Source organism: Mesoplodon mirus (genome assembly GCF_964341445.2).
Source record: "Mesoplodon mirus genome assembly, chromosome: 11".
NCBI classification, from domain to species: Eukaryota; Metazoa; Chordata; class Mammalia; order Artiodactyla; family Ziphiidae; genus Mesoplodon; species Mesoplodon mirus.
The window spans coordinates 42923312-42946010 of NC_138987.1; the positions used below are offsets into that span (position 1 = coordinate 42923312).

A 22699-nucleotide genomic window follows, 5' to 3' on the forward strand; every position below is an offset into this window, starting at 1 on the left:
ATTCACCATTTAAGTGTCCAACTCAGTGGTTTTTAGTATGTTTGTAGGGTTGTGTAGCTGTCACTATATACATTTCACAGCTCAAAGAGAAACCCTGGGCCTGTTAAGCGGTCACTCCCCATCCTGCAGCCTCCCTCCCTTCAGCCCTAGGCATCCACTGGTCTTCGATCTCTGGGGATTTGCCTACTCTGGACATTTCACACAGTGGAATCATACACTGTGTGGTCTTTTGAGAGTGGCTTCTTTCACTTAGTGAAATGTTTCCAAGCTTCATCCATGTTGTAGTGTCTATCCTTTGGTCATTTTTGGGCCAGATAATCTTCCACTGTATGGATGGGCCACATGTTATTTATCCATTCATCAGTTGATGGATATTTGGAGTGTTTCCACTTTCTGGCTGTTATAAGTAACGCTGCCATGAGCACTCACGTACGTACGTGTTTTTATGTGGATATGTTTTCATCTGGGTGAAATACCTAGGAGTGGAATTGCTGAGTCACGTGGTAACTCTTTAACTTTTTAAGGAACTGCCAGCCTGTTTTCCAAAGGGGCTGCAGCATTTTACATTCCCCTCAGCATTAGATGAGGGCTCTGGTTTTTCTTTTTTCTTTTTTTAAAATTTTAATTTTATTGGAGTATAGTTGATTGACAATGTTGTGTTAGTTTCAGGTGTATAGCGAAGTGTTCAGTTATACATATATTCATTCTTTCTTAGACTTTTTTCTCATATAGGTTATCACAGAAGCTCCAGTTTTTCTACATTGTTTATTCTAGCCATCCAAGTGGGTGTGAAGTGGCACCTGGTTGTGGTTTCGATTTCCCTGATGGCTAGTGATTTTGAGCATCTTTTCATGTGCTTATTGGCCATTTGTATATCTTCTTTGAAGACATATCTATTAAGATTCTTTGGCCTATTTTTAACTGGGTTATTTGTCTTTTTATCATTGACATTGAAGTCTCTTGATACTGCCCATTTTTTTCTAGTTGATTGCCACGAGGACCAGGCTGAACAGAGGGGTCAGCAGGGAAGCTGACTTTGGCTGGTTGGGCTATTTCCTGTGGCAGCTGGTAGGGGCCGGGTGGAGGTGGCCTCGAACTGTCCAGATGGGAGGGCCGAGGAGAAGCAGGACACCTACCATGGAGAGTGGAGCTGTTTTCCTGTCATTGCTGGCAAAGTGACTTCTGTTTTAATAGGATTTGTTTTCCCCTCTGTGAACAAATCGGGTATATTCATGAAGGTAAATTATAATAAAAAAAAGGAAAAGGAAAGGAAGAGGAAAGAAGACTCCTGCTTGTGATACAAGCAAGTAACTGTGTTAAAACTAGCAAAATCAAGCAAAACAAAAACAAATGACAAGGAAAAAAATAAGATTGCCAGGTTCCTTTTTGGTTTGAATACGCACAGTCCTGTGTGTCCTTTCTGATGATGACATGGCCAGCTTCATCTAGTGAATAAAATGCTTCCTGGAGATTCGTTCTAAAATGGTGTGAGGGAGGAATTTCCTAGAGCACCTGTGAATTAAGCAGTGAACAGGAGATGCGTTATTTGGCTGTTTTGTAAAGCACATGAATGGTTTGTGTGGCAGTAAATGGGGTTACAGTGCGTGGTACAAGGGGGAAGGGGGGTGTGAGTCTTGGTTTCCTTTGTGGGGACGTTGCGAGCAGCTGTTGTGGTGGAGGGACATTTGAAAGCAGGTAATAAACTTAATTTTTAGGAATGTGGTTGATCTCACGTAGAATGACTTAGCAGTTAATTGTAGCACAGCTTCTACGATAAAACGCATCTCTGTCTTTTCATTCTTTTAAAAACATTTCTCTTTCCGGGTTGTGAAATGCAGTGGGACAGCCAGAGTCTGGAGCTCGGAAGGCCTCGCCGTGTGTTTTCTTGCCAGTGGCTTCAGGTCTTTATGTCTGTGAGCAAAGGAAATGGCGGGAAACTCTGGCGGCGGGGGTGGCCCTCTCCCCCTTTTTCAGGACTCTCAGGACTGTGGGAGCGGGTGGTCCAGCTTCTCTCGTGTGGTCATTAAATCCTTTCTGGTGAAGTCGCAGCCTCAGGCACGGCTCCTGCTGGGGGGTGTCCCTGGGTGAGGCCAGTGGTCCCCCTGCTCTGTGGTCAGGAGCGGAGGGGAGACCTCCCCGCTCAGAACCCGCTCAAGACCCAGGAATCTGTATCTGCCCCTCCGCCTGTGATTCCTATCCTGATTGGGAGTTAGTTACAGCCCCATAAGTCAGGTTATGTAATTTTATACAAAATAAAAGATTGCTGGGCTTCCCTGTTGGCGCAGTGGTTAAGAATCTGCCTGCCAGTGCAGGGGACACAGGTTTGAGCCCTGGTCCGGGAAGATCCCACGTGCCGCGGAGCAACTAAGCCCGTGCGCCACAACTACTGAGCCTGTGCTCTAGAGCCCATGCGCCACAACTACTGAGCCTGTGCTCTAGAGCCTGTGAGCCACAACTACTGAAGCTGCGTGCCTAGAGCCCATGCTCCACAACAAGAGAAGCCACTGCAATGAGAAGCCCGCAACTGCAACGAAGACCCAATGCAGCCAAAAATAAATAAAATAAAATAGATTAAAAAATAATAATAATAAATAAATAAGAGCATTGCTGTCCTTCATGTGGTCAGCCCTGGCTGTGTCCCTCCAGGTTTTCTTTTAGGGCCCCACCTGGGCCCTGCTGCCCCCAGCCCGCAGGCCTTGGTTCAGATGCTCCCTGTGGGGAAGGCCTTTCCCTCTGGCTGTCTGTCTGTCTGGTGGACCTCGCCCCACCTTTCAAGTGGCCTCGCTGTACAGAGCCTTCCCTGGCCTGGCATCTAGACTGTGCAGGACTCGCCTCAGGTCCTGGACCCTGGCTGCCTCTCCTCACCCCCGTATCCCCTCTCCCTGGGCTCAGCTCTGTGTCCCCAAGAGGAGTGTTTGTCCATTTATGCCGGTTCTGATGCCTCTAAATGCACACGCCTTCCCTGTCTGGAGGAAAACCCTTTAGATAAAAGAAAAAGGTACAGCTAGAGAAGTTATTTTGCGAAACTTTATTATGTGAATTGCAGCAGTTAAGGGTCATCGAGATGAGAATCCCCGGAACACCGAGAAGAGCTGCCAGGTAGTTGGGTGTCCTTGCCACTCATCTCCTCCTCAGATGCCAAACGGACTGAAGCTGGCTCCCGAGGGCTCAGAGAGTGCAGCGCTCACCATCCCCGACTGCAATGTGGGCCCCAGGGTCCCGCAGAAACACCTTCCAGAAGGATCCTTTAGCTCCATCACCCTCCTAGCTCTGTCTGTGGAAGGGAAGCCTTGTTCCAGTTTGCCAAAGGCCAGGCAGGAACGGGACAGGCGTCTTTCTCAGGCCTGCCGCACTTTTTCCTCTCCCGTCCAGGCTTCCCCTTACACAGAGTGGCGAGGGCCACCGTATGACACATCATTGACGTGTCGGTGGCTAGGAAGTTTTCCATTTCTCTGTATTTTCACCTGAGAAGAGAAGCAGGCTTCCCTGCAAAGTTACCTACTTGACTTTGAAAGCCTGAGGGTAGTGGGGTGGCCGTGATCTGCTTCCAGGGGCAGCCATGCCCCCGTTTGGGGGTTCCTCGTGGGGTGCAACGGTGTTCCAAAGCGGGTACTGCAGGGCGCACCAGCCTGGTGGATTCCCGCCTCTGTTCCAGCACAAAGCCTAGCGCACTGGGTGTGAGGTGGCCATGGGGTGACTGGGCGGTGAGCAGGATGCAGGGGCAGCTGGATCCAGGCTCATCCTTTGGCTGGTCCACTGGCTGCTGTGCCCCTCACATCTGGAAGGGGTCACTGTGCTCTTCCTCTAGCTCCCTAGTCACCCAGCAAGCCCTGCGGCGTTCGCTCCAAATACCGGTGCTTCTGCTTAGGAAACCCACATCCGGTCACAACAACTTCACAGTCTTTGCTTAACACTCCCTGCCCCTCTCCCCCGCCCACGGTAGCCCCTCAGCTCCTCTAAGTGTAAATCCAGGCAGTGGCATGCTGTCCCGGCCTTCCCTGTATGATCCAGGCCCTGCTTCCCTCTCCAGCCCGATTTCTCGCTGGCACCCCCTCGCACCCTCCCCCTGGGTGGGTGCATCGTGCTGAGCTACGTACAGTCCTGTGAAGATGTTTTATAGTCCACCCCACCGTGCTTTTGGGTGGGAGGCTTCCTCCAGCTGCAGTGCTCTGGGCCCCTTGGCATACACCTTACTCAGTTAGTTTTCTTTCTATCAAAGTAACCCATGCACCTGGTCTGAAAAATGAAGCAGTAATATAAGACTGGAAGCAGCAGTCCTCGGCCCCCAGCCTTCCTCACCCTGCATCCCATCCCCACGGGCTGTCACTCTATGTCTTGGTATAAGAAACTATAGACTTCCCTTTCTGTTTCTAAACACGCTGCAAATTCTGCAGATTTTTACAGTCTAGCTGTATTTATTGCCTTCTTCCTCTGGATGCAGAGAGGTTACCTCTCATGGTTCCCTTCCCTCTTCTCGTTCCCCACCCTCTCAGTGTAGCTCATGTCACAGTGTTTGGGAAATGGGGATCCATCGTGCTCCTGTGGCTGGAACTCGGGTTCAGGACTGAACCACCGGTACCTGCCGTGTGTGACTTTCTGCTTTACCCTAGAGTTGTTTCTCTGTGTGGGAGGTAGGGACTCCTGCATGGCTCCAGGGGTCTGGCTGCCCCCCGTGCCTTGGAAGTGGTCCACCTGCGTTCAGCTGCCGCCGGGCCTCTGGGGTTCTCTGCCACGGATGGGCCTCCCCTTCTCAGGCAGCAGTTTTAGTCTCTTCACCACTCTGCCGAGTCAGCTCCCTCTCCCTCATCCACGTTCCATCTTCCAGATTTTTGTTGACATTTCTTGTCTGCTCTCGTCTCCTCCTTGATGCCCTCATTCTTGTTTATGACATTGTTCCTTTCCTGTTGTGTTGATGAGGTCAAGGGTGGGGGGCAGAGATGAATCTTCCAGGTTTTGAGTTGGCTTCAAGGTGCCTCTCAAGCAGCAGCTCACTGGCAGTCTTCCCCGTGTCCCCCTTCTTCAGGGAGGAGCCCACCTCTACTCCGGTGTCCCGCATCACCTGCACACCTTTCTTGTGCAGCATCCCTAAACACTTGCACTGTTAGACTTTCCCTCCCTCCTTCCAGTGAGCCGCTGGAGGGTAGGAACTGGGTCTAATCGTAACCTCTGAGGCTCCGTAACCTCCGAGGCTCCTTCAGAGTCGATCGGTGTTCACAGACTGGGTAAATCCACGTGTGTGATGGGCTCGGAGCAAGGTGAGTGTGGAAGTGGCTTTGGCCCCAAGGGCAGCTTACACAAAGGGGTGCTCAATAAGCGCTGGTCAAATTGCTGATTTATGAGACTCTCCCGAACTGTGGCTTTCAGGAACAAGAGATGTGCTTGTTCTGCAGGGCCTTCTGATGCTGGTGACAGCTCACCTTCTGGACTAGATTCAAGCAAGAGCCTAGGTGATTGTAATATACATGCATTTCTTATTTTTGTCCCAGATTTCAGTACTGCCAAAGTTTTTAAAAAATAAGAAAGCCAGTTTAAAAGAGATGAGTATTAGAAAAAAATAGCTTAAATTATGGGTTGATTTTTCTGTTATTCCTGGCTTTTCAGGAAAAAAAAAAGGTACTTATAATAGGAGTTCTTTGCATACACCATTTTGTGACAGATTTCTGGTTCAGTCTCAAATGTGATATTTTACATCCAATTAGAACGAATGAGTCCCAATGGCTGCATGGTTTGGGTTCACAGCCCAACCAGCCAAATAATTACATCAGTAAGCGTAACAGAATCGTGTTCTTGCATTTGTATAGTATGTCACAATGCTTTCTCATGTATTGTCTCTTATAGAAATTCTGTGATTTAAGCAAGGAAGGTATTTTTATCTTGCTGCAAGTTTTAGAGGAAGAAGCTGGGGCTCAGGAGAGATTAAGAGTACTGACCAAGGCCACACAGATTCTCGTTGACCATGCTGGGCCTTGAACCAAGGTCCATTGAATCTACAACTAGCATTTGTTGCTCTGTACCTCTCTGCTTCCTTTCCTCATGGACTGTTTGCAATGTCAGTTTCCCAGGTGGGAGTTTTATTGAGAAGGAAAGACTCACAGTACAGATGAGTATGGAGTTGTGATATTGGTGTTGTTTTCATAAAAATGTTTCCAAATTTTATTTTTTAGAAAGCAGATGCACTATTGTAGAAAAAATGCTATTTGTTTCTCATTCGTTTTCTGCTTATTAAAGTATTTCTTACATTTTAGTTTTCTCTCTTAGACAGCTAGTGATTTTGCAGTCTGATTCTAAGAAGTATGGGGACAGAGAGCTGAAAGAAAAGCCAAAACCACACTGTAAACGTAAAGACTCAGGCAGTTGAAATAAAAGGTGGAAAAAGATATGCCAGGGAAGCGCTAATCATAAGAAAACTAATTTGCTTATAATAATATCAGAAAAAATAAACATCAAGACAAAGAGTTTTATAAGACAAAGAGGGATGTTTTATAACGATAAGAGGTTCAACTCGTTAAGTAGAGGTACCTTTCCTAAATGTGTGTGTTCCTAATAACACAGCTTCATAATGCATAAAGCAAACATTGATGGGAATAAAGAAAGAAATAGACAAATTTCCAATCTTAGGCAGAAATTTTAACACCCCTTGCTGAGTACTTGATAGAATAGGTAGATATAAAAATCAGTAAAGGGAGATATGAATAGTGCTGTCAACCAGCTGGATCTCATTGGTGTGTAGAATACCACATCCACCAACTGAAGAATGCATATTGTTTTCTAGGACATATGGCACATTCGCCAAGTAGACCATATGCGCTGCCAAAACAGGTCGTGATAAATATCAAAGGACTGAAATAACACCAAGTTCATCTGACCAAATCCTTTAAATTAGAAAGCAGTCTACTGTGATACCCAGGAAATCCTCAAATATTTGGAAATTTATCAACATACTTCTAAATAACTCATGGATCAAAGAAATCACAGGGAAAATTAGAAAATGTTTCAAACTGAATGATAATGACAATACATATAAAAATGTATATGATACAACTAAAACAATGCTTGGAGGGAAATTTATACCTTTAAATGCCTATATTAGGAAAGAATAAAGGTTCAAATCAATGATCAAAGCTTCTACCTTAAGAAGCTAGGAAAAGAGGAGGGAATTAAACAAAACCAAAATAAAAGAAGGGAAATAAAATAAAGGTAGAAATCAGTAAACTGAAAAATGTACAAACAAGAGCAAGAATCAAGAAAATCTAAAATTAGTTTTTTGAAAAGATCAATAAAAACTTGTGGTTAGACTTGACCAATGGAAAAAGAGAGAAAACACGAATTACCAGCGTCAGATATGAAAGAGGAAACATCACTACAGACCCTACAGACATTAAAAAATAAGTGGATACTGTTGACAACTTTATGCCAATAAATTCAAGAATGTACATGAAATGGACATATTCCTTGAGAAACATGGCCTAACAAAACAGATGCAAGAGGCAATTGGAAACTCTCATATCAGTTTAAAACATAAATTTGTAATTAAAAAACCTTCACATGAGGAAAGTGTCAGGGTCAAATGGCTTTTCCAGTGAACCCTATCTCAGGAGGAAATAATACTGATTTAGGAGGAAATAATACTGAGGAGGAGATAATACTGATTCTCCAGAAAGTCTTTCATTTCAGAAAAGAGAGGAGAACACACTTCTCAGCTCATATTAAGGTAGCATAGCCCCGATACTGAAACCTTACAAAGACATTGTAAGAAAAAGAAACTAGAGACCAGTATTCCTGATGAATAGACAAAAATGTCTTTAAAATATGTTAGTAGGGCTTCCCTGGTGGCACAGTGGTTGAGAGTCTGCCTGCCGATGCAGGAGACGCGGGTTCGTGCCCCGGTCCGGGAGGATCCCACATGCCGCTCAGCGGCTGGACCCGTGAGCCATGGCCGCTGGGCCTGCACGTCCGGAGCCTGTGCTCCGCAGCGGGAGAGGCCACGACAGTGGGAGGCCCGTATACCGCCAAAAAAAAAAAAAAAATGTTAGTAAGTTGACTTTTGCTTCAACCCATGGAGGATTAACTGTCAAAGGAATTGCTCTCCTGTTGTAACACCTGGAAAACTGCCCCCAGTACTTGAAATAGCTGCCTTGGGACCTTGTGGAGCAGGTGATGCAGGACTGTGTCCCTGAACAAAGGGGAACAGCAAGGTGAGCTTTACATTTGCTCCTGTTTACAGTTGGAGGCAGTTTGCGGGCTGCAGCGCAGCTGAACCTGGCGGTCTTGCCGAGTTGAGGACTCAGGAAAGGGGGTTCCCAGAGGCCTAGACAGAGCGTGTGGAGCAGAGTGCTGGACAGGAGAGAATAGCCAGAGGTAGAGCCCAGGTGTCGGCACAGTGTCCCTCCAAGTCCTTGGTGGAGTGCCGCTCTGTTCACGGGTGGGGTGAGATTCTGTGAGGCAGGGAAGAGTCCCCAGAAAGCAGTCAGCCAAACAACCACCAGAGCTCATGCAGACGTCGGCTGTGGGGTGTTGCTGGCCGTCACTTGCTGCCGGTACTGGGACTGGGAAGTCCCTCTGGCCAGTAGCTGAACGTGGGAGAAACCCTGTGTGCTCAGGGCCCGCGTGCTGGAGAAAACACGCTCTGCAGGGCCTAAGTGCGGGAGAAAGCCTGCTCAGGGGGAGGCGAGAGCTAAAGGGAACTGGGGACCACCATCTGCAGGAGCCTGGAGAACCTGGACCAGAGCAGCCCTTTCTCCTCGATGGCCGTTCCTTCACCCTCTGCTGAAAAGGAGAGCGTCATGCCAGCTGACCAAGGAGAAATATTTATAAGACCCAGTTCCATGATCAGAGAGGCAATAAATTGATAACTGGCACATCTGGCATTCAAAAAAAAAATAAAAAACAACAAAAACCCAGGCATGCAGGCTTCCCTGGTGGCGCAGTGGTTGAGAGTCCGCCTGCCGATGCAGGGGACACGGGTTCGTGCCCCGGTCCGGGAAGATCCCACATGCCGCGGAGCGGCTAGGCCTGTGAGCCATGGCCGCTGGGCCTGTGCGTCCGGAGCCTGTGCTCCGCAACCGGAGAGGCCACAACAGTGAGAGGCCTGGGTATCGAAAAACAAACAAACAAACAAACAAAAAAACCCCCAGGCACGCAAGGAAATAGGAAAATATGGCCTAGAATCAGAAGAAAAATCAATCATTAGAAACAGACCCATGAATCAATAATAAAATTATTATGAACAACCCAATAAAAAGATGGGTAAAAGATTTCAATATAAACTTCATAAAAGGTATAAAAATGGCCAGAAATCACGTGAAAATCTGTTCAACGTGCAACATCATTACTCATCACAGAATGGCTAATTAAAACTGTAATGAGATACCATTTAACATTTAGTAGAATGATGAAAATTAAAGACCGACGTAACACTAAATTTTGACCAGGACGTGGAGCAGTGAAAACTTTCATACATTAATGGTGGAAAGTGTAAAATGGTACAGCCACTTCGGAGAACCTCGTGGTAGTTTTTTTAAAATAAGGTTAAAGATGTATCTGTCCTGTGACCCAACAGTTCCTCTGCTTCATATTTGCCTGATAGAATTGGAAACATACGCCCATAAAGCAGGTATCCACAGGGATGTGCATAGCAGCTTTTTCACGGAGGAAAGCTTGTAAATAACCCAGGCATCTGTGAACAGGTGGATACGTAAACAAACGGTGATATATTCATAGCGAAGAATACTGTCCCTGCTTGTAAAGAAGGAACTACTGCTACACGCATTACTCTGACAGACACATTATGAGCAAAGAGGTAGGACACAAATGAGGGCATCCCATGTGTAGTATTTATGTGAATTTTAAGGACAGGCAGAGCTAATCTATGGTGATAGATATCAGAAAGGGGTTAGCTCGGAGTGGGGGGCAAGGAGGTACTAGAAGAGGGTGCGAGGAGTGTTCTCAGTCTTGTTGGGGAGCTATATTCATTCTTTTATTGTGTATAAATTACACTTCAATTAAAAATGTGACACCTGCCCCCCCCCCAAAAAAAAAAGAAAGAAAAAAGAAACACCTCTGGAGGGCTGGAGGGAGGAATTGGTCTTGCATCTCTCCAGTACTTACTGCCAAGCAATCGCAAGGCACTGCATCAGGACAGACAAGCAGGAGAATCATGGGGTCTGACCTCCAGGAACTCATAAGCCCCCTCTAGGAGGTGAGACTGATGCTCATGGCGTGGCCCTGAAGGTGGGCAGGCTCCAGGCTCCGGGCTCTGGACTCCAGGTGGCACTCACAGAAGACGGAAGTGAGTGAGCGCTGGAGTCGTCAGGAAGGTGTCCTAGATCTGGAAGAGGCTGAGATGGGCCTGGAAGGCTGGGTGGATTTTGAAAAGTTGGAGGTAAAGGTGGAGATGCCACAGGAACTTTGTAGAAACACAGCAGGGTAGACAATGAAATGTAGGTCTTCAGCATCCTCGAGCCCGCTCCCTGAACCCCTCCCCAGGTCTGGCTATGCTTCTCCATTCCCGTGTGTGCTGGCAGAAATACTCAGTGCGGCTACATTCTCTTCTCTATTGTTCTCTTTTCATAATTTAGAGAAGTTTATTCTATATCCACCCACAAAAAGATACCCATTCTTTTCCATGGCAACGTTGTCATCCAGTGGGGATGTAACAGGGTTTTTATCATCTATTAATAGACACTTTGTTTCTAATTTTCTGTTACGATTGTACTCAGATGCTAACACCCTTGTGTATAATCCTTGTGTACCTTTGCAGACATCCTTGTCGAACAGGTTTCTTCAAGTGAAGTTGCTGCTCAAGCATTATATACCTTTAAAATTTGACCAACAAAAAATTATATCAATATACACTCTTACCAAACTATAAGAGAGTGGCTGTTTACCAAGCATCTCATCAATATTGGGCATTATTTAAGATTCTAACTTTTGACAAGTGTCTTGTTTTAATAATGTAGTTCTTTGATCACCATTAAGGTTACGTGCCTAGTTGTACATTTATTAGCCATTTCTGTCTCCTGTGAATTTTCCATTTTTCTGTAGATAGATCACTCTTACTTTTTTATTTTTTATGTTTTTTACATATTAGTGATGTTAACCTTTTAATATTTTATGTTGCATGTGTATTTTTCAGATCTGTCATTTGTTTTTTTTTTAACATAGTTTCTTTCACTGTACAGTCATTTAAAACTTTTATATAGTTAATTTGTTAAGCTTTTTATTTATAGTTTCTGAGATTTGTGTCTTTGGAAGACCTTTTTCCCATCCCAAAGACAGCAAGATATTCTCTTACATTTTCTTGTATTTTAAAAATCATTCCTTTATACACACACGTTGCATTTAGATCTTTGGATCTTTAATCATCTGGAAATACATTTTTGAATGGTAAGATATATGTTCTAACTTACTTCTCTGAAAATAGATACTATATTGTTGGGACGTCATTAGTTGGTCGGCCCCTTGTTGAAATGCTCTTTTTATCACAACTAAATACAGGTTTGATGTGAACCACTTATTCTGTTACACTTATCTCTCTCTTCATTTTAGTTTTGCTCTTAGAATCCTAATGTCTTAATTATTGTAGTCCTAGTCTACATTTTCTTATCCGTTAATGCAAATTCTTTTATGTTATTCTTTTTGGAAATTTTATTGGCTGCTCTTATGCATTTGCTCTTCCAGATGAACTTCAGGTCAGCTAATTACGTTTCCGTCTATCCTGAAACTTACATGCAGTCTATCCTGTTGGAATTTTGAATGGCTTTGCTTCGAACTTAAAGATGGACAGTTGACAGCATTGTAATTTTGAGTTTTAGATCCAGTCTTCTGTGTCTTCTTGTTTTTGTCTCCTAAATTTCTCTTTGGTCATTGCCCTTCTCTCACTGTCACCATCCTAGCCACCATCACCTCTGCCTTGGGCTTCCTAAGTAGCCCCTTAAGTGGGCTCTTTGGGGCCACTGGCCCCTCTGATCCTTCTTCCACTGTGGTGAAGGCTTTGCATAAGCTGTTCCCTGGGCCCAGAATATTCGCCTTCCGGCCCCCTCTTCTCTCAGTTGATCTCTCCGCATCTCTAGGTCTTAGTTCAGTTCTCATGTCCTCAAGGAGACCTCCCTAACTGGGTACACCTTCCCACTGTGGACTTCATTGTGCTTTTCACCTCGTCTTTTAAACACTTAATTAATCCAGTCGTGATTTTACATTTGCCATGACCTTGGAGTGGGAGGTGAGTTGCTTGCGCCTGGGGGCTGTGTGGTGGTCACTTGAGTAATTCCCCTACCGCTGGCCTCGTGCCTGGCCCCGTGGATGTGTTCCTTAAATACTTGTTAATGTCAGTCATTGAGCTCCGTGTTTCCCTCTATTTCTTTATGTCTTTAAGTAAAACCCCTATAGTTTTCTTCATATGGTGTTGTGCATTTCTTGTTAAGGTTATGCCTGCCAAGTTTTCTATTTATTTATTTTGTCAGTAGTGACAAGCTATTGGTTTTTGTCCCTTGCATCTGCCCGTCTTGCTGAACTCAGAACCTTGGTTCCTGCCTGTCTCCTGGTGCTGCCGGCCTCTCTGCTGGCTTCGTCCTCAGGCTGGTTGGATTCTAGGTGGCTGTCGCAGTCCCCAGCCTGACATCTGACCCGAACAACATTCAGAGGAAGCAAGAGAGGGTTACCTCAGACACATTTCCCAAGAGCCAGGAGGAGCTTTCTCAGAAGCCCCCAGCTAATTTTTTTTTTGTCTTAACAGTTTAATAGCATATTAAAAACATACCATAGAAACAGAAAGTAGAGAAAAACAGAAAATCATTCATGATCTCTTTATCCTGACACCATCACTATTAACATTTTGATATATTTCCTTTTTAATTTTTTTCTGCATTTTTTGGCATTGATGTAACCATGCTTGCATATGATTATGTATTTCACTTTATTGATATAGCACAATATCATCATCATAATAATAGCTGATACGTTCTGATTGCCCATGATGTCCCCCAGCTAATTTGCTCTCTCTCCTCAGTGGTTCAAATAGGGTCCCAGGCCCATTGCCGAATCAGTCACTGGTGAGGGCGTGGCTTAGCTCCATACCAGCCAACCCGGTCTAAGTTTAGAGTGAGGCAGGTGGGTTCAGTCTCCCCTGGGCTGCCGGGGGTGGTCACTTTGCATAATCAGGATTCTCCTGAAAGGTGGAAGGGGCGAATGGGTCCGGGGTGAAAGTCTACACCTGACCTCTGTCAGAGCAGTCCTGTTACTTCTCCCATCCACTCATTCCAACACCATAATAAAGTTATAATATAAGATTTCCTGATGCGGAACCATCCTTTCATTCCTGGAGTAAATCCTACTGGTGTCTGCTATTCTTTGGATATCCAGTTGTGTTTTGATAGAAGATTTCGATCTTGTCTGTGTTCCAAGAAGCCTTCTTAGTAATGGAAGTTAATCGTGGGGAAGGACTCCGGGACGTGAAGGTCACTTGGTTCCTGTGCCGCCACGGCCAAGTCACCTAACCTCTCTGAGACTGTTCCTCATTCACCTTGTAGGATTGCAGCCCTAATGAACTCAAGCTGTTTGGAGGATCAAAGAATATATATGAAAGCTTCTTTTAAACACCAGAGCTCACACAACATCAGAACTGTGTCTCATACTGTCTATTTAAGGTACCATTTTTATGAGTTTCTTTCATGAAGAGAGAGAACATTAACGACTGATATTTCTCTCGGCTTTCTTCATAAACGATCATCAGAAAGCCAGGCTCACGCAGTCAGAGAGGCCCTGGGAACATGATTGGTAAACACTGCATTATTGGTGTTCGGATATTAGGTTCCTGCTTTTCATAATATCCTTAGGGAACTGGGGAAGATGTGATATTTTCTGAGATTGCCGTAAAATGCAAGTTATCGCTGGTACTGTTGCCCAATTATTCTGTACTTATTTTACTTAGACTTTAGTAATTGGAAAAAGATTAGATGCCAGGACTTTGTATTTTGTTGATTATATTACCAAAGTCTTCTCTTTAATCATTTCTTTTATTCCTAGTATTAATCATTAGCTCTGAGCTGTTTGGTGGAGGACCTAATGGTGGATTCCTAACTCAAAGGAAAGAAATAATTACTTCAGTTTCTGTGGCATTGACTGTTATCTGTCTACAAATTGAAATGTGTTCTCTAGCTGTTCAGAGCATGTGATGGAGACACTGGAGGAGACCCAGAAGGTCAGACAGAATTCAGGAGCCCTTATCCTTGCCCCACCCCCCCGGCCCAGGCTGTGCCCCATCCTGCCCTTCGTCCAGGCTCCTCTGCCCCTGCCAGCCCCACCCCTCTGTGACACCCCCCCAACACCGTAGGTGTTTGTTAGGGCAGCAGTGACTTGTACTCTTTAAACTTGATTGTCCTTGGTGTGTGTAATATGGCTACATCCTTATCAGTGCTGTGTAGACACAAGCCTATCTCCATGAAGGAATGTCTTTCAAAACCAGTCCTGGGAAAAACACCTCACGTAGGTCTTCTTAAACAGTAAGTGGTGAGAGTGACATGGGATGGAAGAAAGATGTGAAGTTGGGAGGGGACGGAGTGAGAGAGGGAGAGAGAAGGAGGGAAGAGGGTGGGAAGGAAGGAGGGGTGAAAGGAAGCCGAGTCCTCTGGACCTCACCTGTCTTGGTGGCTCCAGGGACACTGGGGTGCGTTTAGCAAACACGCGCTAAGATTTAAATGTAAACAGGTCACGTTTAGCTTTGCTTGAATAGAGTGGAAACTTCTCTCATCTGTTGAGAACAATCAGTATCTGGAATTTTTATGATTTAGGTTCAGTCTGGTTTCATTTACTGGGCTCTTTGCCCCCTAGTAACTGGTGGAGGATGTTACCACACAGTGGAAGGTTTGCTTGCTGTTTGTAACCCTGTTCTTCCCTGTCTCTTTTTTGTCAACAGAAGAATTGCGGAAGTTGAGCTGGTCCGGGATCCCGAAGCCCGTCCGTGCCATCACGTGGAAACTGCTCTCGGTAAGTCTCCCCGCCGGGCCTACCTGCCCGTGCATCTTCCTCCTGCGAGGACAGGCTCCCCTGGCCTGGCCAGGCTCCCGGCCATGTCACGTGCCCTGTCTGTGCCGTGGTGATCTGGGCCTTTGTCGGGACTACAATGACATTTCCCATCCTTTGCTTAATTTCAAGCTTGGTTTGACAAGGCTGGCAGAAAATTAGGATAAGTCATAATTTATGAGAGCTGTATTCTTTTTCTCTGATTTTATTAGGTTTTAAATCTTTGTGGTATTTCCAAACCTGTGGTATAGAAAAGTTCCAGCATAGAAAATTATTTCAATTCTGAGGATCCAAACAGGGAAGTATGTTTGACTGAGGATTTTTTTTTTAAATGTTAGTAACCACGACGTTAGAAACAGCTTGTGTTTTTTTTTTTTCTTTTTTTTGCGGTACACGGGCCTCTCACTGTTGTGGCCTCTCCGTTGAGCGGAGCACAGGCTCCGGATGCGCAGGCTCAGCGACCATGGCTCACGGGCCCAGCCGCTCTGCGGCACGTGGGATCTTCCCAGACTGGGACACGAACCCATGTCCCCTGCATCGGCAGGCGGACTCCCAACCACTGCGCCACTAGGGAAGCCCCAACAGTGTGTGTCTGTGTGATGGAGGCTGGAGTTGTGGCTTGCTCACCCCTAGTGCTGAGCTGCCCATCGTGGAGGCTTCTGGAGAAGTTCGGGTGCTTGTACTTCACCTGAGTCAGTGTCAGAAGTGAGCTTGGCCCTGCTGAAAATTTCAGAATAGTTTATTGACAGCTTTCTTCCCCTTTCCTTTTTTTATTATTTTTGGAGCTAAGTTAATAAGGACCCCTAAGAGTTTACTCTAAATTGGGTCTGACTTACACTATTTAACAGACTCTTTCTTGCTAATGAGTCTTGATAAATTTGCAGCTTAGTACCTCATAATCCTAATTGCAGATGCAGCTCTGAATGGTGAATATTTATTGATTAAATATTCTCTTGCAATTAAAATTAGACCTACTGCAATTGCTTATGTTTTTGGTGTTTTTTATTTTAAGCGTTTGTATCCAGTTTTCCAAATGTCCTCTAAGATAGGTTACAGGAAGTTTGGATGAAAATACCTTTAAGAGCCTCTGTTGCGGTTTTGTCTTTGTTAAGGGTGTGCTGCACCTGGTGGGAAGTCCTCCGTGAATTACGTTGTCCTGTCCTCTTTCCTTTCGTTCTCAGCCTCTGCGGGTCATGGTTTAGGTCCCCTCACGTGCTGCCCAGTGATTGACCTGGAAGAAGGGCCAGCTGGGACTCAGTGGACAGAGGGGCAGAAGAGGAGATAGCACAGGCTCCACTTGGCTGATCTGAAGGGATGGGGGGAGGTGGGGAGAGTCTGTGACCAGGAGTGCTGGGGATGCGGGTGACAGAAAGTCCAGCCTTCTCACGCACATTTATTCACTTAACCACCACTGATTACAGGGGCCCTTTGCCCGGAGGCAGAGGGGAATTAGACACTAGCCCACCACAGTGGGTTGGGGTGCTTGGGTTTGGTCAGGGGTGCAGCAGGGTTTGCTCTGGGGACCACAGACTGTGGGATGTATGGGATGCAGGTGGGCACTGTGGGCGAGAGGAGGGCAGCAGTGTAAGTGCCGAGGGCACACGTACTGGGTGGGGGGGGCTTCACTCCCAGGATCTGCAGGTGGTGGCAGTGGGTGAGAGGTGGGGGAGAAAGGACAGAGATGAGTGGGGCAGTTCTGGCTCTCTTAGGCTTGCGTTGATGGCCGAGTTGAAAAAAAAAAAAGAGCGTTGGGGGTCAATGAGCAGAGCCTGTCCTTCCAAAGGGGGGGCACCAAGAAAGAGGGGGCGTTCCAGGGCAGTGCAGACTCACGCAGTGCCAGGCAGGGCTTCCTGGAGAAGGTGGGATGCTTCTGTGGCATCTCGAAAGGGGTGTCAGGGCTCCTCCGGAGAGGGAGATGAGGAGGTCACGTGGCCTGGGGCACGCAGCAGAGGCAGGGCCAGCAGGAGTCAAGGCCGAGGCGAGCCAGCTCCCCAGGAACCAGCAGGCTGATCCCTTGGATGAGGGAGGGGATGGGGAGGCACAGGGAGCTGGAACCATGGGAGGCCGGCTCTCAGGGGCCACACCCTGAAGGCTTGAAGTGGGGGGCTGGGGGGCTGCGTTTCTGGTGAAGCCAGGAGCCTCTTGCAGGGGCCGTTGATTGGCTCATCCGTTCATTTGATCAATATTTATCGAGTGTTTTCCGTGTCTCAGGCACTGTATGTGATGCCAGGAGGTAGCAGGGAAGGGAAAACAACCACGTACTGTCCCTCACGGGGCCTGCGGAACAGGGTGGAGTCCCTGCCTTCCTCTGCTGCCCCCAGGACGGAGCTGGATCTCACTGCACGGAAAGGAGCCCATCTTCCCAGGAGCCCGTGTCCCCCGTGCGCTGCTATCTCCCGCTCTCTTCCTTTGCTTTTTCACTTGTTTTGCAAGCATTTATCGAGTGCTTGCTGTGTGCCAGACGGTGCACGTTCGAGAGATTCCTCTGGAAGCGGTGGTCTGTGCCCCTTGGAAGGGGGTTAGAGCTGGGGCAGGGAGAACAGGAGGGGGAAGGAGGGGGTCCAGGGCTGCAGGTGTGGGTGGGGCTCGGGCAGTTGAGGAGAAAGCCAGGGTGGGTGCTTTGGAACTGTGCTCACTGACAGTCCAGGCCTGTGTGGGCGAGCAGGGGTGACACCCCAGCCTGCAGGGCTCCTGGGCTGCATGTGGTGCAGCCATGGGGGCAGGGAGGGGGCTCTGGGCACCCAGGGGCAGGGAACCCAGCAGGTTGAGGGGTGTTGGTCAGACCCGGGTGTGGACAGGCGAAGGAGGTCGGAGCGTGGGCGCGGTCACCTCCTGTCCTGCAAACCGGACCCAGGGGCTTGTTTCTGAGGCTTCCGCTCGTCCCACGGGTGCTCCCGGCGCGGTCAGCCGCACGCGTGTCCCGTGGCAGGAAGCTCAGGCGCTCAGTGAACCCTGCCCCTCACGCAGCCCTGGTCCAGCAGGTGTTTCTCGTGGGTCTGCCCTCGGCTGGGCCCTGTGCAAGTGCCAGGCCCAAGGGCGTCACGGGGATGGTGGGGAGAGAACCCTGCGGGCTCCTGGGCCGCAGGGCGGGGGGCGTGTGGAGGAGGGGTCTCCGCAGTCAGGCCTGCCTCTCGGTCATTCTCTGTCGCCGAGGGTCTCACCTAGCCTGACACGCCTCTCTCCTGGGAAGCTCTTGCAGATCCTGATGTTTGGGCCCATGAAACAGATCCGAGCCTTGGGTGGACTGAGGTGTCAGGGTTGGTACCGACTCCGGCTCGCTGTGACACGGGGTCTGCTGAGTGCCCACCCCAGGCTGGGCAGCAGGGACGTGGCGGTTTCAGGTCATCTCTTGACCTTTTGTGGCTGGGTCCACACTCGTGTCACCTGGGCAGCTTGGGAAATACTGCTATCTGGGTTCCCCAGGGGTTCTCAGGTGGGCCCGGGGTTGGTGACCGCTGCTCCAGGTCACTCCGGCCCCACATGGGACAGGGCAGGGCACCCCCGAGCCCACTGGCAGACAGGACGCTGAGGGCAGCGCACCTGGGCGGAGGTGCTAGGCGGGGGAGCGGCTGGGCCTGACTCAGCCAGATAGTGCGGTCCAGGGCTCAGCTGCCGGGGCAGAGGTGGGTGTCCCAGCCCCCTCGGTGTCCAGGATCAAGAGCTGAACCCAGGATCGGGAAGAATTTACGCTCTGTCCAGTTTAGAAAGACCACCAACCGCAGCTGAACTTGAATATGAGTCTAGTTCAAGACCTGGCTAACGAATGACTTTCCTGACACGTTTAAGATTTGTTGTTAACATGATCCTGGTGGCTCGTGGACAAGCACTGTTCTTAACTGATGAGTAGGAAATGCTGCTTTGATGAAGAAAGATGGGAAGCTTGGCTCTGGTCATTTATGGAGCACTAACACGTGCTCTAGAACTTTCCATTAAACCACCACTGACGCTGGTTGACATTGAAATTCCATGCAAGCCATGCAGTAACTTTTAAAAATTAATCCTGTAGACACTGATTTATTTAAAACAGATAACCAAACAGGACCTACTGTATAGCACAGGGAACTCTGCTCAATATTCTGTAATAACCTAAATGGGAAAAGCACTTGAAAAAGAACGGATACATGTATATGTATAACTGAATCACTTTGCTGTACACCTGAAACTAACACAACGTTGTTAATCAACTATACTCCAATATAAAATAAAAATTAAAAAAATTTTTAAAAATTAGTGCTGTAGAAAATCACATATATATATATATATATATATATTTTTTTTTTTTTTTTTTTTTTTTTTTTGCGGTACGCGGGCCTCTCACTGTCGTGGCCTCTCCCGTTGCGGAGCACGGTCTCCGGACGCGCAGGCCCAGCGGCCATGGCTCATGGGCCCAGCCGCTCCGCGGCATGTGGGATCCTCCCGGACCGGGGCACAAACCCACGTCCCCTGCATCGGCAGGCGGACTCTCAACCACTGCGCCACCAGGGAAGCCCGAGAAAATCATATTTTTTTTTTTTTTTTTTTGAAAATCATATTTTTGACTCTTATAAATAACTACTTCAGGGGCTTCCCTGGTGGCGCAGTGGTTGAGAGTCCGCCTGCCGATGCAGGGGACGTGGGTTTGTGCCCCGGTCCGGGAGGATCCCACATGCCGCGGAGCGGCTGGGCCCATGAGCCATGGCCGCTGGGCCTGCGCGTCCGGAGACCGTGCTCCGCAACGGGAGAGGCCACGACAGTGAGAGGCCCGCGTACCGCAAAAAAAAAAAAAAAAAAAAAACTATTTCAGAAACATTGAACAATAACAAAGTAAACACTTGACATTTATGCTAGTCAGTAGTATGGTTAGAAATGATCAGTGAAACTCTGGTATCTTCTTTCCTTCTTTCAATATATTGGGGTGAGTTTGCACGTGAACCCAGCGGGAGGGAGCGATTTGATGTTTGTGTCCCCGGGACAATTTTGATACAAGTATATGCATGCATTGTTTTACATTTATGATTAGTGTTTTTATAGCATGCTAATACAGCAATTAAGTCTTCTGTAGTTCTGTCATTTAAAATTCAGTGCATACTTGAATATATTTCATTTGCATAATTTCCAGTCTTGCTTAATTACCTAGGGGCCTCGACTTGCATATGTGTGTTTTCCTTTAGGAACGGGAACATCAGGAGTACGTGTGGGGTTTTTTATTGTCCTTGTCCCCGTTTTGATACCCTTGCCTTTTAGGAGTTCTGTTTTGGAATGTTAGTTAACGTTTGGGGGTGGCGAGAATTTCTGGGTACTCGTTCACTTCACTGAGAACCCTTTGGTGGCAGTGCAGGTGATCTGCACAAGGCTGTCCACTCTGACCCCGCTGACACCGGGCTGGCCCCACTGCCCTGGCCTGGCACACATGTCCATGCCCCTCCTGTGCCAGGCTGCTTCGGGCTTGCCCAGGACCAGCCAGGACGTGCTGCCCTGTGTGCTCCGTGCGGCTCTGTCACCTTTCTCAGGGCGTTTGTGTCTGTCCCTCTCCACCTCCATCCTCTCCTGCATCAGCAAACCCAACACAGCGCAGTACTGGGCAGTACTGGGCCTACTACTGGGCCTACTTCTCATCAATTAGCTCAGACACATCCTCCCCAGCCCCCAGGGCAGGGGCGCTCCTTGGGGCGTGACGGTGTCCTTGCACATCTGTTGACATCATTTGTTCATCCACCAAGTATCTATGGAGCATCTGTTGTGTCCAGACAGTATCCTGAGCCCTTGGGGGCTGTCTGTGAACAAAAGTGGTGACAGTTCCTGCCCCGATGGAGCTGGTGTTCTAGTGGGATGACACAAGCAGTAAACGCAACAAGTAAACTTCACAGTATCTTCCAAGGAGCTGAGTGCTATGGAACAGAACGCGAGCAAAGTAGGGGGGATCCTGAGGGTGAGGTTGGCGGCCGGGGCGACGACCTGTGAGCAGGCACTTGGGGCGGGGGAGGGACGTGGCCCCGCAGGGTCTGGGGCAGCGCATCCAAGTTCATGGGTTCTTTGGAGAGGGATGTACGAACTCCAGCAGCGTGTGGGCCCTCGGGATGCGGTGCAGACCAGGCGGCCCCGCTGCCTGGAGCCGTGCTTGGACGATGAGGAGGGTGAGCAGCAGTCACTAGAAGCGTCCTCGGCCCCAGTGCCGAGGGGAGGGGCCGCTCCTGTGGAAGGGCCAAGGCAGCGCCCGAGCCTGGAGCCCAGGCTGAGTGCGTGGGAGCTGGCCCTGCAGAGGGGGGGAGGAGGAGGGCGGGCGGCTCCATCAGGCCCGGCAGGTCCCGTTCTAGGCGCCATGGCTACTGCCGTCCGCGCCGCAGCCTGTCCTCGGAGCTGAAAGATTCTCTTGTACACGAAGGTACACAGCCGAGTTTCCATAACGTTTCCCCAAAAGAAGCATCCTGCGGGCTGGACGTGGCCTGTGGGTGGTAGTTGGCCGACCCTGATGCAGAGGAGAAGGGCCCCGGGCAGAGGGAGCAGCAAAGTCAGAGGGGCCACGAGCCAGGGTCAGTGAGGGAGGGGGAGGGGAGAGTGTCCCCCGGCTGCGAGCTGGGGAGGGCTGGGCCGGGCGGACGGGAGGCCTGGCGCGAGCACGCTGAGAGGGGGCAGGGGCCCTGGGGCGCGGTGCTGGGCGGTCCGGTCCTTCTTTTCCACAGCAGCGCTGGCAGATGTGTGGGGATGGCCTGGCGGGTGGGGAGAGAAGCAGGGCCTGGTCCACCGGCAGCCGGCCGCCACAGCATCCCTGCATCCCGGTGCTGTAAGGGAACGCATGTGTGTGGCACGTGGTGGCGGGGGTCTCGGTCCCTGCTTCTGTGAACGAAGCCAGGTGGCCCCGAGGAGGTAGGGCCTCAGGCGGGCCGGCTTTGCCGTCAGTCCCCCACCAGGTGTGCGTGCCTCTGGGGCCCGTTTCCTCACCTGGGAACAGGGCTGGCATTGTCCTGTGTGCGCCGGCGAGGCTTAGAGGCAGGTCTGTGTGTGTAGCCCGGTCAGTAGCTGTCCCTCCGTTTCCTCACCTGTGACGGTGGCAGTTTTAGGACAGAGAAAAAGAAGTAAACCCTGGTAATCATTACTCTCCAGCAGGTGACAGAGACGACATGGCAGTGAGGCCAGCCTGGGCGTGGTCGATGCCCCTGGTCCCAGCCGGATTCTCTGAAGCTGCGACTTCCCTCGGGGGGGCCGGGCTGGGAGCCCAGCAGGAAGGGGGCTCTCTGCTGGGCCCCCCTCCAGGCTGGCGTGTTCCAGGTGGTGCTGGCTGCAGAGGCCGCGTCCTGAGCTGCTCAGCTTTGCCGGCTGGCACGTGGAGGCTCTGCAGGCGGGCCCGGCACTTCCGTCCACACTGCGGGGCTCCTGTTTGTTTTTGGCGCTGGTGTAATTCCGTGAGGCGGTCTGCTCTTTGGAGCACAGATGCCTCACTTGACCAGAAGATAGAGGCAGGTGGGAACCGTGGCCACTCCCTTCCGCGGTAGTGGGGCCGCTCACTGTCTGACTCTCATGTATTGTCAGATGGACCTGCTGCTCTGGGAATGGGCCCCTTTCCGACCAACGGTAATCAGTTGAAGCCATGTGAGGGCAGGTGTTCTCCGTGGGGGCTCCTCCTCGCTGTTGAGGAAGGTGGAGGGCAGGTGACACCTTGTGCCAAGGCTGCTAGGATGTAAATTGCTACACCTCCTGGCAGCGT

At 49.1% G+C, this 22699-nt stretch overlaps 1 protein-coding gene across 1 annotated transcript in view; it reads left to right on the plus strand.

Moving 5' to 3' along the window:
* Window positions 1-22699, plus strand: part of TBC1D22A (TBC1 domain family member 22A) — a 326009-nt gene that overhangs the window by 86758 nt on the left and 216552 nt on the right. The window contains exon 5 of the mRNA XM_082636735.1: window positions 14912-14982. Coding sequence (XP_082492861.1) covers window positions 14912-14982 — 71 coding nt within the window. The remainder of the gene's footprint in view (window positions 1-14911; window positions 14983-22699) is intronic.